The sequence below is a fragment of the Acinonyx jubatus genome, chromosome B4 (genome assembly GCF_027475565.1).
Source record: "Acinonyx jubatus isolate Ajub_Pintada_27869175 chromosome B4, VMU_Ajub_asm_v1.0, whole genome shotgun sequence".
NCBI classification, from domain to species: domain Eukaryota; kingdom Metazoa; phylum Chordata; class Mammalia; order Carnivora; family Felidae; genus Acinonyx; species Acinonyx jubatus.
Window position 1 is genome coordinate 412,929 of NC_069387.1, and position 15,153 is coordinate 428,081.

The 15,153-nt window shown below is 41.9% G+C and overlaps 1 protein-coding gene and 1 long non-coding RNA gene across 11 annotated transcripts in view; both read right to left on the reverse strand.

Annotated features, from left to right (window-relative positions):
* Positions 1-15,153, reverse strand: part of DIP2C (disco interacting protein 2 homolog C) — a 408,190-nt gene that overhangs the window by 150,239 nt on the left and 242,798 nt on the right. For all 10 annotated transcript variants that reach the window (XM_053225170.1, XM_053225168.1, XM_053225171.1 and 7 more), the window contains 2 exons: positions 14,848-14,973; positions 4,547-4,756 (listed from right to left, as the gene is read on the reverse strand). In XM_053225170.1, coding sequence (XP_053081145.1) covers positions 4,547-4,756; positions 14,848-14,973 — 336 coding nt within the window. The remainder of the gene's footprint in view (positions 1-4,546; positions 4,757-14,847; positions 14,974-15,153) is intronic.
* Positions 5,194-14,841, reverse strand: LOC128316259 (uncharacterized). The gene is made up of 2 exons (XR_008299848.1): positions 13,443-14,841; positions 5,194-5,841 (listed from the first exon to the last, which is right to left on the reverse strand). It is a non-coding gene; the product is annotated as an uncharacterized LOC128316259 (long non-coding RNA).

Genomic DNA, 15,153 nt, shown 5'->3' on the forward strand with positions numbered 1-15,153 from the left:
AATCTTTACTTTCATTCTAAGTATAAAATCCAAATAAGCAAAATTTTGAGAGGTGGAGGTCCCAGGCGCACTTCTGCAGAGACAGGAGCAGACCTGTGTCCTAGTAACACTGAAGGAGCAACACACTCAGAACAGCATGGAGGGAAAGGACACGAGGGCACAGGGGCCGTCACGGTCCAGACGGAGGGTGAGGGGCCAGGAGCAGTCACGAGAGAAGAAAGTGTGCAACACGTGTGGCAGCCAAACACCCAGAACGTGGACACGCGTGGTTCGTGGGAATGAGGAGCCGAGGATGCTAATGCCTGGAGCCTGCTCCTCGAGGGACCAACTCTTTGGCACGCTGGCCTTGGGGTACAGGGGCCAGTGGGCCGTGTCCGGAGGCACTTGGAAACAGGGGCCGTGAAGGATTTCTTGGGGGGAGATGCAGATCTGAGCATCAGTGAAAAGCAGGTGGCCTTGAAGACCACAAGTCATGTGTGAGTGCATGATGTCAGCGAGAATGTGGAGACACAAGGGCAGGACAGGAGCCATCTGGGGGGAGGGTAGGGACAGGAGGCCATGAGTGCCAGTGACAGCCCCAGCTGGGTGGGAAAGAACCGACCTCCTGGGACCCAGCATCAGAGCAGAGGATGAGCCTTCGAAGAGCAAGCACCTCTGTCCAGAAAAGGAAACAGGAAGACACAGCAGAGACACGAGACATCTGCTGGAAAGGTGTCCGTGGTTACAGAATGCTCCCCAAGGAGATGGAAACACATGGGCGGTGACATTAGCTCCACGCCCCTGGTATTTCTGCAGGTGTCAGCTTTATTTACTGTCACCTAAACGTGACACAGGGGTGAGAAGCCTGACAAGAGAGGAGGGTCCTTCTCACAAGCTGGGATTGTCAACCCCAAATCACCAAAGGAGCCCCCCAAAACCTATAATGGATACCAGAGTCTCCCCTCTGCCAGAGTTATCTGACACATGGTCCGGGTTCTCCTTCTGGCCGTCTCAGAAGCATGGTTTACAATGCTCTGAACAGGATGTGTCAAAATTATGATCGTAGGACAGCCTGCCAGCCATTTTTATAAATAAAGTTTTATTGCCACACTGACATGCCCTCATGTTTCCAGGTGCCTTGGTACTAGAGAGCAGAGAGGAGAAGTATCAGAGCACACTGCTGGGCCCATACAGCCTCAGTCATTTACTCTCTGGCCCCGTGAAGGAAAAGCTTGCTGAGCCAGCCGTGTAGTCTAGCTGTGGGAGACGGAGCAGGGGGACCCCAGCTCAAGCGAGCGAGCTTTGCCAACATCCCCATCCTTGACAGGTGTTTGATGTTTTAAGACTAAGTGTCTGAACAGTATCAGTGCAGAGGTTATGAGAGAATTCAGTACTTCAGATGATTCTACATAAATATGTGAGGGTAAGTTATCAGGCGCTCAGAATAAATCCCCTAGGAAAGAGGCGTCTACATACAAACACACAGCAGCCACACGCCGGGCTAATCACGCAACAAGTGTGTGGGAGTGGGAGCGCCCTCTGATCTCCACCTTCTTAGCAGGATCAGAGGCAGGAAACCTGATGAGAACCAGCTTGCTTGCGCGGTACACAGCAAACACAGCGTTCACGTCGAAGAATCCTACAACACTCTGGAAACGGCAAGTACTTCTGTGAATCTCTGGCTAATGACAACACACCCAGCATACGCTAACGGAACCCCAGTGATGATGCCTCCGCTGTGTCAGTCAGCAAAGGGTGACACAGACCTCACCGCCATGGTACCTGTGGCCACCAAATGAGAGACAAGAGCTCAAACCAAAGTCTATTTGCTGAACGTACACATTTTATTATAAATGTACAACTACATTATCTATTCTGCTTTGTTCTTACTTCTTCGTCTAGAAACGTACCAATAGTTTCTGCCCAAATTTTCCACTTCCGTGTAGTAACTAATTCATTTTCCTCTCACGCTTTTTGTGAACAAGCCTCCTAGAGTTTAAAAGCATTCCGCTAATTTTCCTACTGAGTGACGCTCCTCGACTTTCGATACTGATACAGTACTTGAGGGGTGTTAATCCTGCCTGTTCCCGTTGTCTCAAGCATGTGACATGCACAGAGTTCTGAATGAATACCGCCTAGTAATGATCCAAAACATTCTGGTACTCACTGGAACAAGGGCCCTTGCCTTAGGAGCGGGGAGCGGTGTCACCCGGGGCCCTCTGCGTCGCATCCTGGAGGCCTCCATCCTCGCGACGGCACACCACGCGAGAACCCACAGGAAGCAGAGCCGCAGGGAGGAAAACTTCCTGGAGGGAGCTTTACACCATACACGGAGCTGGCCTGACTTTGGGGGTACACGTGTGGGGTCCCTATGTACACGGTCAGGGTGAAAACCCATGGGATTCTGCTTCAACAACAAGGTAGAACAGCCCAGTTTGTGGCAGACCCTTGTTGGCCTCTGTTGGCTGTAACCACCAGGCTTTCCTCCCCCAATCGGGGAGCAGCAGGGCCTGTCCCTCCAGCAAGTATCTCACCCAGCGGGATGAGGGGTACGGCGCTGGTGGGCTTACTCTGTGAACACACACAGTCTCATATGCAGGTGCACACATTTACATATACACACTTTCACAACACACACATGCGCATTCTCTTGTGCACACCCTCCCTCACACACGCAGTCTTTCATACATCCTTCCACACATATGTACACACACTCATATACACATGCATATGCACGTATACCCTCCCAACACACTCAGGCACATTCTTACATTCTGCCCTCACACACACACACACACACGCACAGTCACACCCTCACACTCTAGACTTCTCAGAGTCTCAACAAGAGGGTAAATGCTGCCAGTTCTAGGACTTTCCACGTTGTCTGCTTCGCCATGTAGCTGTAGGTCTCCTCTTCCTCGTTTTATTCTGTTTTGCCACTGCTTTCTTTCAAATTTTTCACACGGACAGAAAATTTCCAGGTATCCTAGGAACTGATCTTTGTGCCAAATTAGAGAGGACTGTGACGTCACACTCCCAACAGCTATTTTTAGGTTCTGCTGAGACATGAAGCACATGAGTCATGCAGCCTCTTACAGTCTGGATAAATCTAACCCTGCAACCGGACCTTCCTCCAGGACGTCACAGGTCACGTCACAAAGGGACAGCCAGATGCGGGGACGTTCTGTGTGTCTCACGGTAAAAATTCTGAGGCTTCTTTACAAGTGAGGTGAATCACACCATACACACTCCCCCAGGTCGGGGTGAGCAGCACAGGTGGACAGCCTTCCGCGTCACACCACCCACACGGGAGCCACGCGACACGCACAGACACTCTCTCAGGTCCTGCGGCACGCACGATGAAACCTCATCTCTTTCACGGGCACACGTCTCTGTGTAATTTTTAGCTTACTCTGATCCCAAACGGAGTTCTTGGTGCTCACAAAACTGTGTCACTGTCACCCGAGGATAGAAAAGTGAACTCTAATACGACCACTTGGCATTGGACTGTTACTTTACAAAAAGGCAGAATTTTCCTATTTTCTTTGTACTCACAACAGCTCTCAGAGGAACAAAGGAAAGAAATCATTATTCTTTTTTTCCCCACTAAACAACTAGAGCAGCAAAAGGGGCTTCTGAAGCTGCCAGCAGCCATTCATGTGGCAACAGAGGCCAGAGCCAGCTCTCCTGACTGGCTGCCTGAGCATCTACAGTAGAATCGAGGGCGCACTGCTGACACGGTTACCAGCGAGGTTAACTCTGACTTCATTCAGAGCGAGTGCTCTTGGGGCAAAGTCCGAAGAAAGTGGTTTGAGTTTCTTTGAACTCTGCCAAGTAGCTAATAATCTAGAAATAAAAGCTTGTGCGTCTGAGATGTCTGTTGAGTACTTAATTTACTACCTTTGCCTGTTTCCTAAACTTGGGCTTTCTGCAGACACGAGGTTTGCTGTGGCGAGGAGGGCATGGTGTCGACAAGCACCGTGAGGAGTGTGTGTCCTGTGAGCGAGGTGAGCCCTGCCCACATTTGCTATTTTAATGGGGACCTTCCTGAGCTATCCCAGAACCACATTCAAAGCACGTAGTTCACTCTGTGAAAGATTTTTATTGGGAGTTTAAAAATCTTAATCCACAACTAAAACTGGCTGAGAACAGATCTGGATGCCATACTCCTCCCGTCCACACTGGATAAGGCCTCATTTCGCGGCACGTACCTCCTGTGTCTACGATTCAGACAGCACTGCGGCTCATCCAACGCCCTCTCTTTTCTGCTAGTAATTCTTACCCTCTTTTCACACTATTTTCAAACATCTCAAGCAATGCTTGATAACGTTTCCTTTACGAGCAGAAAGCCCAACATCCTCGCTGTCAGGGACACTGGGGGCAGTGAAAAGCCAACTTCACAAAACAGAAAAACGAAAGCAGCAAAGCAGCTGAAGGGTTGGAGCCGGGCTCTGTGCCGTCCCTCGAATGGATTCCGCGGCCGACATGCACAGATGAATCCATAGACACCAAGACCACGGCCGCTAGATGGCCACCGGCTTCGGGACGACCACAGCGAGGCACTCACCTATGTGCGTCTGGGCCATGACGTCGGCCAGTCTGTGGGCGGCGCCGCTCCCCCCGCTTTGGGTGGAGGAGGAAGAGGTCGTGGACGTGGTGGAGCCGTGGATGGCCTGGCTGATCCAGTGCTCCATGTTGATGCTGCCCTGGCTGGAGGTGGGGGTCCCCTGGGAGTCTCCCTGCACCGAGCCTTCGTCTTCCGAGCCAGAAGAGGTATCTGCGAGAGACAGATCTGCTATGCATCACGGCAAAGAGACAGACACCAGGGCAAACACCACCAACACACACTAACCGCCGATGCTTTGTGCTTTCGACACTCTTGAAAAGTCACAGATCTCAGAGAACGAACTCTTTTTTGGTATAATGATTTTTTCATCGAAAACACCTTAAATAAATATGCTACAAAAAGGGTTTTTTTGTTTTGTTTTGTTTTTTTGACATTACAATCTTGGGCAGAGACATACTCACCTATTTTCTTCACTCAGTTTGCGAAGAAGCCAACTGTTTCTAGGCATGCTTACAGCAAGCGAGAAGGATGGGGGCGGCATTTTCTGAGGCACTGAACTTCCATGTGTTTCAAAGTGTGACTGTAGCCCTTGTTTAGACCTGAGGTACTTCTCTGGGCTGTATTGTTATGTTTATTTATTTTTGACAGAGAGAGAGAGAAAGCATGAGCTGAAGAGAGGCAGAGAGAGAGGGGGACAGAGGATCCAAAGCAGGCCCGTGCTGACATCAGCAAGCCTGACACGGGGGCTGGAACTTACAAATCGCGAGATCATAAGCTCAGCCGAGATCAAGAGTCGGACGCTCAACCGACTGAGCCAACAAGGTGCCCTCTGAGCTGTATTTTTAAATTTCGTGTGAGTAAAGATAACCACGTCCCTCCCCAAAGAGTAAGTTGTCAGCAAGGATAGTGGTGTAGAAGTTAGAATGACTCCCATCTCTTTCCCACCAAGGCTTTGCTTCCTCCTCTAGTGAGGATAGTATGTCAGCACATTACATGAGTAAACTAAACGTATTTGCTTTAACGCTCATTTCTGTTAAATTTTTTCACTATTCACTTGATTTATTTTCCTCTCTGAATACTGTGCAACTTGGATTGAGATCAAACACATCACTTTTTTTCATTAAAAGTGATAGAACTATTTTTATGTAACATGATTTCCCTAGCAGCTGTGACGTTTTCAAGAATGAAATACTGGTATACTTGTTATTTAAATCCTCATGTAAGAACAGCTTCTGGGTCCTACCATGGGTGAGGTACACCAGGAGGAAGTAGAGACCGGAGCAGCTCGAGAACATCTAAGGAGAACAAGGGAAATGACAATGTGTCTTAAATCAAGACACGGACTTTTGTTTTTTCCAACACAACAGTATTTGTGAAGGACAATGACATTCATATTTTATTATCTTTGTGATATGGCCAAGCTCTCTGGAAAATTTTTGGAAGTTTGTTAGGAATTTGTTAGAAAAGCAGCAGTATCAGTAGAAGACCAACAAATTCTCTCCCTCTGCTCGGCTTTGTGAAATAGTGGGATTATAATTTAAAGAAAATTTACACATTTTTTTGTATTCAGGCTTAAGGCTTCTTTCGTTTTTGTTTTTGTGATTGTGGTAAAATACAACATAAACTTTACCACTGTAACCATTTTTAAGTAGAAATTCAGTGATACCAAATACACTTATAATCTGTGCAACTGTACCCACCATTTCAGTATTTCTCTTCATCTTGCAATTCTGAAACTCTGTCCCCGTTAAACAATGACCCTCCATTCTCCCTTCCCCAAAGGCCCTGGGAACCACCATTTTGCTTTCTCCTTATACAACTGGGGCCACTTTAAGTACCTCACACAAGTGTCTTCATACAGTATTTGTGCGTGGCTCATTTCATTCTGCGTAACATCCTCAAGGCTCATCCATATTGTGGCACACTGCACAATTTCTTTCCTAAGGGTGAATGATAACCTATTTCACGTATGTAACACATTTTGCTTACGCATCCATCTGTGGACAGACAAGGGGTTGCTTCCATGTCTTAGCTATTTCGAATAATGCTATGAATATGAGTGTACAAATATCTCTTTAAGATATTTCAATTCCTTTGGGTACAGACCCAAAAGCAGAATTGCTGGGTCATGTAACATTTTTTAAGTAACTGCCATTCTTTTCGCCATATAGGTGTTCCCACCAATAGTGCACAAAGGTTTGAATTTCTCCCCATCCTCACCAACCACTTGTAATTTTCTGGTTTTTGACAGTAGCCATTCTAGTGGGTGTGAGGACGTATCTCATTGTAGTTTTGATTTGTGTTTCCCTAATGACCACTGATGCTGGGCATTTTTTCATGCTATTATTGGCCATCTGTATCTCATCTGGAAAAACGTTCAAGCCGTCAGACTTACGATTTTTGAGAAACGCACATACCCCTACATCCATCCAAATATTATTATCCTCCCAAAAAGTATTCTTATGCTTCTTTACTGTCAATCTTTCATTCCCACCCCACCCTTTCACAAGAAAACTACAGAAAAATATCCCTCATGATACAGACACAAAAGTCCTCAAAACATATTAGCTAACAGAATCGAGCAAAATAGAAAATGGATAGTACACATTAGGACCAAGTGGTGACATTCAAAAGTCAATTAACGTTATGCACCATATTAGTAGGATAAAGGGACAAAAACCCTAAGTTAACTTTCAAAGTCACAGAAAAAGCATTTCACAAAATCTAAAACTAACTTATGATAAAACCTTTCAACAAAGCAGGAATAGAAAGAAATTTCCTCGACCTGACACAGGGCATCTGTGAAAACTCATAGCTGACACTGTATTTAATGTTAAAAGATTAAACGTGCAGCTCCTAAAATCAAGACTAAGGTAAGGATGCCCCCTCTTACCACTTCTATTCAACATTATTTGCAAACCTCCAGCCAGTGAAATAAAGCAAAAAGAATAACTTCAAGGCATCCAGATTGGAAAGGAAACATTAAAACTGTCTTTAGTCAATTTAATATGATCTTTTATGTAAAAAGTCCCAAGGAACACACTAAATTCTTCAATTAATAAATTTAGCAAGGTCACAGAATACAAGATAAAGATACAAAATATCTTTATATAGAGACTAGACACAATTAAGGGAAGACAAAACATAGTTTGAAAATTGTGAATCTGGTACAGGATTTGTATTCAGATTATATGAAGAACTGTTAACTAGTGAGGAGACAACTCATATAAAAAATGGGAGAGTGTGAACAACCAATGAAGATACACAAACAGCAAATAAGCCCATTAAGAAAATGCAAATTAAAACCACAATGAGATAACATTTCATATCTACCAGAATGGCTACAATAAAAAATACAGACAATATAAACGTTTGTAAGGATGTTGAGAAACAAATCCTCCTACATTGCTAGTGCGAATGTAAAATGGCAGTACCCATATAGAAACAATTTGGCAGTTTCCTGAAAGTTAAGCATAAAATAACTATAAGATTCGTTAATAAATGATATATGTTGATGCAAACTTATGTACATACATGTGGAGAGCAGTATAATTCATGATAGCCAAAAGCTGGAAACAAGCTCAATATCTACCAACTAGTCACGGGTAAACAAAACGTGGTGTACCTACCAGGATACAATTCAACAAGAAGGAATGAACTGATGCATGCTACAACATGGAAGATGCAAAAGAACACATTTTATCATTTTATTTACAAAATTTCCAGAATATTTACAGAGGCATAGAAATCAGATCAGAGGCCCCTATGGCTGAATGTTATAAGGGGAATTAACTGCAAATGGGCACAAGGAAACTTGTGGAGTGGTGGAAATGTTCTAAACCTAGATTATGGCAATGACAGCATTATCTATATATTTATTAAAAATCACTGAGTCACACACTTACAATAGGTTAATTTTGTGGAATGCAAATTACACCTCAAGAAATGTATTAAAGGTGAATGTGTGTTCCACAGTAGTTGAGTATAATATTCTGTGAACAGCAACTGCATCAAGCTGGATGACCGTGCTGTTTTGACCAATTATTAAGAAAGGTATTTTTTAAATCTCTAGTTGTTATTCTTGACTTTTCTATTCCCCCTCACTATTCCAGCTTCTGCTTTATAAATTATACTGCTCTTTTATGTATGCAAGTACTCATTATTACATCTTACGGATAAATTGTTCACTTTCCATTATGTAAGGTCCCACTTTATATCTTGTATTACTATGTCTTGCCATCTACTTTGATGTTAAGAAAGACTTGTATGCTTTATATTTAATGTTTCCACTGTATAGTTTTTCAACCTTGTATTTTTAACTATCTTCATTTTTGACTTAAGTGTGTCCTGGCTGGATCAGTGGGTAGAGAGAGCATGTGACTCTTAATCTCAGGGTTGTGAGTTCGAGCCCCATGATAGGGGTGGAGTTTACTTTAAAAAAATATGGCTGTATCTCTTATAGAAGACATATAGATGTATCTTCTTTTTTTATCCAGTCTGACAATCCCAATCTTTTAATTGGGTGTTTGGTCCATTTATAATTATCATAATCAATGATATAAATGTGCTAAAATCTAGCATTTTGCTATTTTTCATTCATTCCACCTATTTTTTATATCTGTTGATTTTTCCTATGTTCTTTAACCACATTTTTTTAGTTTCATTTTATGTCTTCTATTAAATCTTACTTGTACTTTTTTTTTTTTAGTGGTTGATGTAAGGCTAACAGCTGTGCATCCTTAATGGGTCTATATGGGGTCAGTATTCTGTTTATTCTTCAAATCTGACACTATAAACGTTCTCTTTCACCTCTACTCTGAATACACCTGACACTACACATTTTCTACTGTTCACATTCTGCCTACTTCACAAAAGTAATAGCCACACAACAGTATAATTCCACTCCCCCCTCCTTATTGTTTTAAAGCAAATTACAATAGGAAAACATAGTATTGTTTGCCCATTTACTATTTCCAGTGTTTTTTCCTTTTTACTGATTACGTTTTTCATCTAACATCATTTCCCATCAGCCTAAATGACATCCGTTAGCATGTTTGCAGCACAGCCCTCCTGGCACTATATTCTCTCACTCTTCATGTCTCATTATGTCTTCATTCCATCCTTGTTTATTAAGGATATTTTCTCTGAATATGAGTTTTGTTTTTTCCCTTTAGGACTTTAAATATGTCTTTATACTGTCTTCCAGTCTCTATAGTGTCTTTATGTAGGTCATTCATCATTCATATGATGTGCTCTTGTATGTAGTATAGGTTTTCCTCCAATTACTTTCAAGATTTCCTCTTAATCATGGGATTTCAGCACTTTGACCATTGTGAACTGAGGTATGATTTTTTTTAACTTATCCTGCTTTGGGTTCACTGAACTTCTGGGATCTATAAGGTGGATTTTATAGCAGTCTGAGAAGTTCTCGACTATTGTTTCTTCAAATATTTTTTCTGCCCTCTCCTCTTTTCCTTCTTGGGTTCCAAATAAGTGGGTAACATTGTACCATAATACTTGAGGTTCTTCTGTTAATTTTAATTATGTCTCCCCACTCTTCAGTTTGGTTACTTTCTCTTCATGTCTCTTCAGGTTTACAGACACCTTCATCTTCCTCCTTCTCCAATCTGATGTTAAGCCAATCCAGTGAAGTCTCACCTTAGTGAGAACTTTACTGTTCTAGAGTCTCCATTAATTTTAAAAAAAGTATTTTTCCCTTTCTCTACTCAGCTCACATATTGAGACAATATCTTCCTTCAGTACTTTAACATATTTTAATTTGATTCCCTGAATGTTTGTAATCAGATTTTAAAACTCCATCTTCCACTATATCAAACATCTAAAACCAGAGCTCTCCAACAGAAATAGGAGTCTCATCACATAGTTTTAAACTTTCTAGTAGCCACGTTAAAAAATAGATACAATTAACTTTTTAAATGTATTTTTATTTATCACTAAATATTCCAAATATTGTTGCTTTAATAAATAATAAATATGAAAATTAAATACCCTCCAGTGATTTTTTCATATTAACTCTTCAAAATCTGGCATGAATTTCACACTTACAGCAAATACAATTGACACCAGCCACAGATGATTAGTGGTTACCAAGAGCACAATGAGGCCATCTTATGTTCATTTTATGTTGACTCCTTTTTCTGTGGCCACAGATCACATTTCCTGTATCTCTTCATATCTAGTGACTGTTTACTGAGCAGTACACATTGTGGATGGTATGTGGAGGAGACTCTGGATTCTATAATCTTCCTCTAAAGCCTTATGATTCTTATTTTAGCAAGCAGTCGGACGTTGAGCAGACGTGGAGTGATTCTTTGCTAGTGTGGATCTTCAGAAAGCTCCAATCCTGTCCTCTGCCTGAACTCAGATCTCTGCCTCCTCAGCTTAGCAGAACTACTGGCCTTGCTCAGATCTCAATCACTGGGCCATGGTCTAAAAACTTCTCCAGGCAGAAAACTGTGAACTGTGGGGCTCACCTCACAAGTTTACCTGCTCTCAGGTTAGTCTCTCACTGCTGGATGTCCGTGGCTTAAAAACAGCTGCCCCATTCATTTGGGGCAGTTTTATAGTTATTTACAGTGCATGGGTTAGTCCAGTACAGGTTATTTCATTATGAATAGAAACAGAATTGCTGGCAAATTCTTATTATATTTTTAAATGTGAAAACTAAAGAAAAGCTTCACCTGTAAAAGACTGTCAGTGTAACAGTGATAATGGTTGGTTACACTGGTCAGTGACCAGTCATTTCACAGAGAAAATATGTATTTCAGGAATATGCTCTGAAGATCAGAGGACATGAGATGAGTTTTAACTCATCAGTGTTAAAGCAACAAAGGAAAAAAGAATGAGAGAAAATAGAGCTCAGCCCCAAGGTTTTGTTCAAGCAAGTATGGTTCTAAACAGGTAGAGTACTGCCACGCACAAAACAGGTTGTAAATAAAAATTTTATGATTATGGAGCTGGCATTTGATTGTATGAAACTATCCCATGTGATATTATCACCAGGACCTTTGAATGACAGTTTACAAAATGTATTACATGGCATACAAGCAAGGGCTAACTAAATGGAAATATTTCACCAAAATTATACTCCCAGTAATGTTCTTTTACATTTCGTAAAGATATACGTACAATGTTTGATTTCCTAAAGTTTTGTCTTTCATCATGTACAATAAAATAACATTTCTGAGGATGGGTTCAATGTGTGAAAAGGCACATACATAATCACATTGTTTCTTGCATTTTAAACTCAACATTTCTCACAAAAAACATAGCTCAGAAAAATGTCAATCTCTTTGAATGCTGTCTAGTTCCAAACATCTAGTTAAAATATTTTAAGTGGGTTCGTTATCCTTGTAAGTGCATTCTGTTACAAAAACACATCCAAAATAAAACCTTTCACCACATTAGCAGAACAGAGAGTCCAGAAATGAACCCGTTTATATGGTCAACTAATCTATGACAAAGGGGGCAAGAATATGCAATGGAGAAAAGACAGTCTTTTTTTTATGTTTATTTTTGAGAGAGACAGAGAGAGACAGGGACGGACGGATGCACACAGAGTGCAAGCAAGGGAGGGGCAGAGAGAGATAAAGAGACACAGAATCTGAAGCAGGCTCCAGGCGCTGAACTGTCAGCACAGAGCCTAACGCAGGGCTCGAATTTGTGAACTGCGAGATCATGACCTGAGCTGAAGTCGGATGCTTAACTGACTGAGCCACCCAGGCGCCCTAAAAAGACAGTCTTTAACAAATGGTGTTGGGAAAACTGGACAACAGGTAAAAGAGTGAAACTAGACCACTTTCTTATACCACACAAAAATGAGCTCACAACGGATTACAGACCTAGGTGTTTAGATGTGACATCTAAAACCATAAAACTCCTGTAAAAAACAGCCAGTAGACTCGTAGACATAGGTCTTAGCAATATTTTTTGGACATGTCTCCTCACACAAGGGAAACAAAAGCAAAAATAAGGAATTAAGACCACACAACTGAAAAGCTTTGCACAGTGAAAGAAAGCTTTGCACAGAAAAAGCAACCTACTGAATGGGAGAAGATATTTGTAAATCATGTATCTGATAAGGGGTTAATATCCAAATAAATATATAAAGAACTCATAAAACTCAAGACCAAAAAATAATAATAATCCAAACTATCTGAGTAAAAATGGGCAGAGGACCTCAAAAGACATTTTCCAGCGAAGACAAAAGATGGCCAACACATGAAAAGATGCTCATCATCACTCGCCATCAGGGAAACGCAAATCAAAATCAGGTATCTCATCACATCTGTCATAATGGCTAGTATCAAAAAGACAATAAATCACAAATGTTGGTGAGGATGTGGAGAAAGAGGGAGCCTCTTTCACTCTTGGTGGGAATGCAAACTGGTGCAGCCACTGTGGAAAACAGTATGGAGGTTCCTCAAAAAACGGAACTATCATATGATCCAGCAATTCTGCTTCTAAGTATTTATCAGAGGAAAATGAAAATACTAATTCAAAAAGATATATGCACCCCTATGTCTTTTGTTGCATTATTTACAATAAGCAAGATATGGAAGCAACTTAAGTGTCCAGCATATGATGCATGAGGATGTGCTATCCGTACAATGGAATATTAGTCATATAAAAGAATGAAATCTTGCCATTTGCAACAACATGGGTGTGCCTAGAAGGCATTATACTCAGTGGAATGTCGGAGAAAGACAAAATACTGTAAGATTTCACTTGTATATGGAATCTAAAAACCGCAACAAATGAACAAAAACCAGAAACAGACTCAAATATGGAGAACTGGTGGTTCCAGAGGGGAGGTGGGTTGGGGGATAGGCAGAATAGGTAAAGAGGATTAGAAGTTACAAACTTCCAGGAGCACCTGGGTGGCTCGGTCGGTTAAGCGTCCAACTTCAGCTCAGCTCAGGATCTCCCAGTTCATAAGTTTGAGCCCCGCATCAGGCTCTGTGCTGACGGCTCGGAGCCTGGAGCCCATCTCAGATTCTGTGTCTTCCTCTCTCTCTCTCTGCCCCTCCTCCGCTCACATTCTGTCTGTCTGTCTGTCTCTCTCTCTCAAAAATAAACATTAAAAAAAAGAAGTTACAAACTTCCAGTTATGAAATAGAGTCACGGAAACAGAAGGTGCAGCATGGGGAATACAGTGAATAACACTGCACTAACTTCATATGGTGACACGGTGACCACACATCACAGGGAGCACTGAGTAATGTGCATAAATGCTGAATCACTATGTTGTACACATCTCTGAGTTAAAGTATGTGTTTCTATTACTCTCACTGCTTGCAAACACTCAGGATTCAACTTCAAAACACTCTAAACAACGTTGTACACACCCATTTGTTCTTACTGTGCAAGGTAACTTGGGTCTGCAGGAAGGGAGAGTGGCAACAAGGACATGAATAATGTTGGAACCCAACACACAGAAAAAACACATAATTTAGGCTCAATACTTCATGTTTTCTAATAGATACCTGTGTAATTGAACCTTGCTCTTTACTTTGGTTTTGAAGATCATAAAACACAGACTGTAATTATTTGGGTAAAGAACAGAACTTAGGTAGTTATATAAAGTTCAAGATAAATAAAAGCATAAATATGAATGGGATATTACCTTCAACCATTTAAGATCGAGGTCAGCAGGCCTGTGGATCAAACTGGCCCTCTGCCTGCCTTTATAAATAAAGTTTTATTGGCAAACAGCCACAGCCACTCACTGACACGTTGCCTGTTTTCACACCACCACAGCAGAATAAGCAGCTGTGACAGACACTGCACTGTCCAGAAACCAAAATACTACCTGCACTTTACATACTCCAAACTGAGGTAACAGGATACATTTTTCAATTCATTTGGTTTCTTAATATAACCTTATGACATATTTATGTTTTAAGAGTTTGAGAATATATATACATCTATCCAAGCAGAAGAGAAGTCCAAATTCAGTTATAACTATGGAGGCACAAACTCTTCTCTTTTGCTACATGAAGAATTAAGTGAAATTTCATAAGACTAAAAGTCTGCATCATTTACAAGTCTCAATGAAAAGGTTAAAATACTATTTGTATAGACATACCTAGTAACATGAATTTTCCCTCCGAGTTTAATATAGAGCGTATACACCATTTCTGGACTTCTAGTTCCGAAAATCTGAATCACAGCACCATTACTTTGAAAGCTACAAGGACCGGGACTGCTGAAGCTAGCAGTGAATTCATCTGCAGGCTCGCCTGTCACTTTGGGAAGCAGACAGCGGGCCTGCTTCTCACCTGGAGGTGTGTAGGCGTCCATCGAGGTCTGCACAACCAAGGACCTGCGTTTGGAAGGCATAGGCACTGCCATCTTCCTTTCTTTGTGTTTAGCCAGCGCTGCCTGCACAGCTTCTGTGTGGACATCTAAAACAAAAAGAGAGCTCAATCACTCCATTGTTCACAGACATCCTGAAGGCCCCAGGCTTTTTTTTTTTTTTTTCCTTTCTGTCTGGTCCTGTGACATAGTTTACCCTACAGAAACTGTTACAAACAGATGTGTGGGGAAGGAATGAAAAGAAGGATAAACCTGCTGGTTTGAAAGCT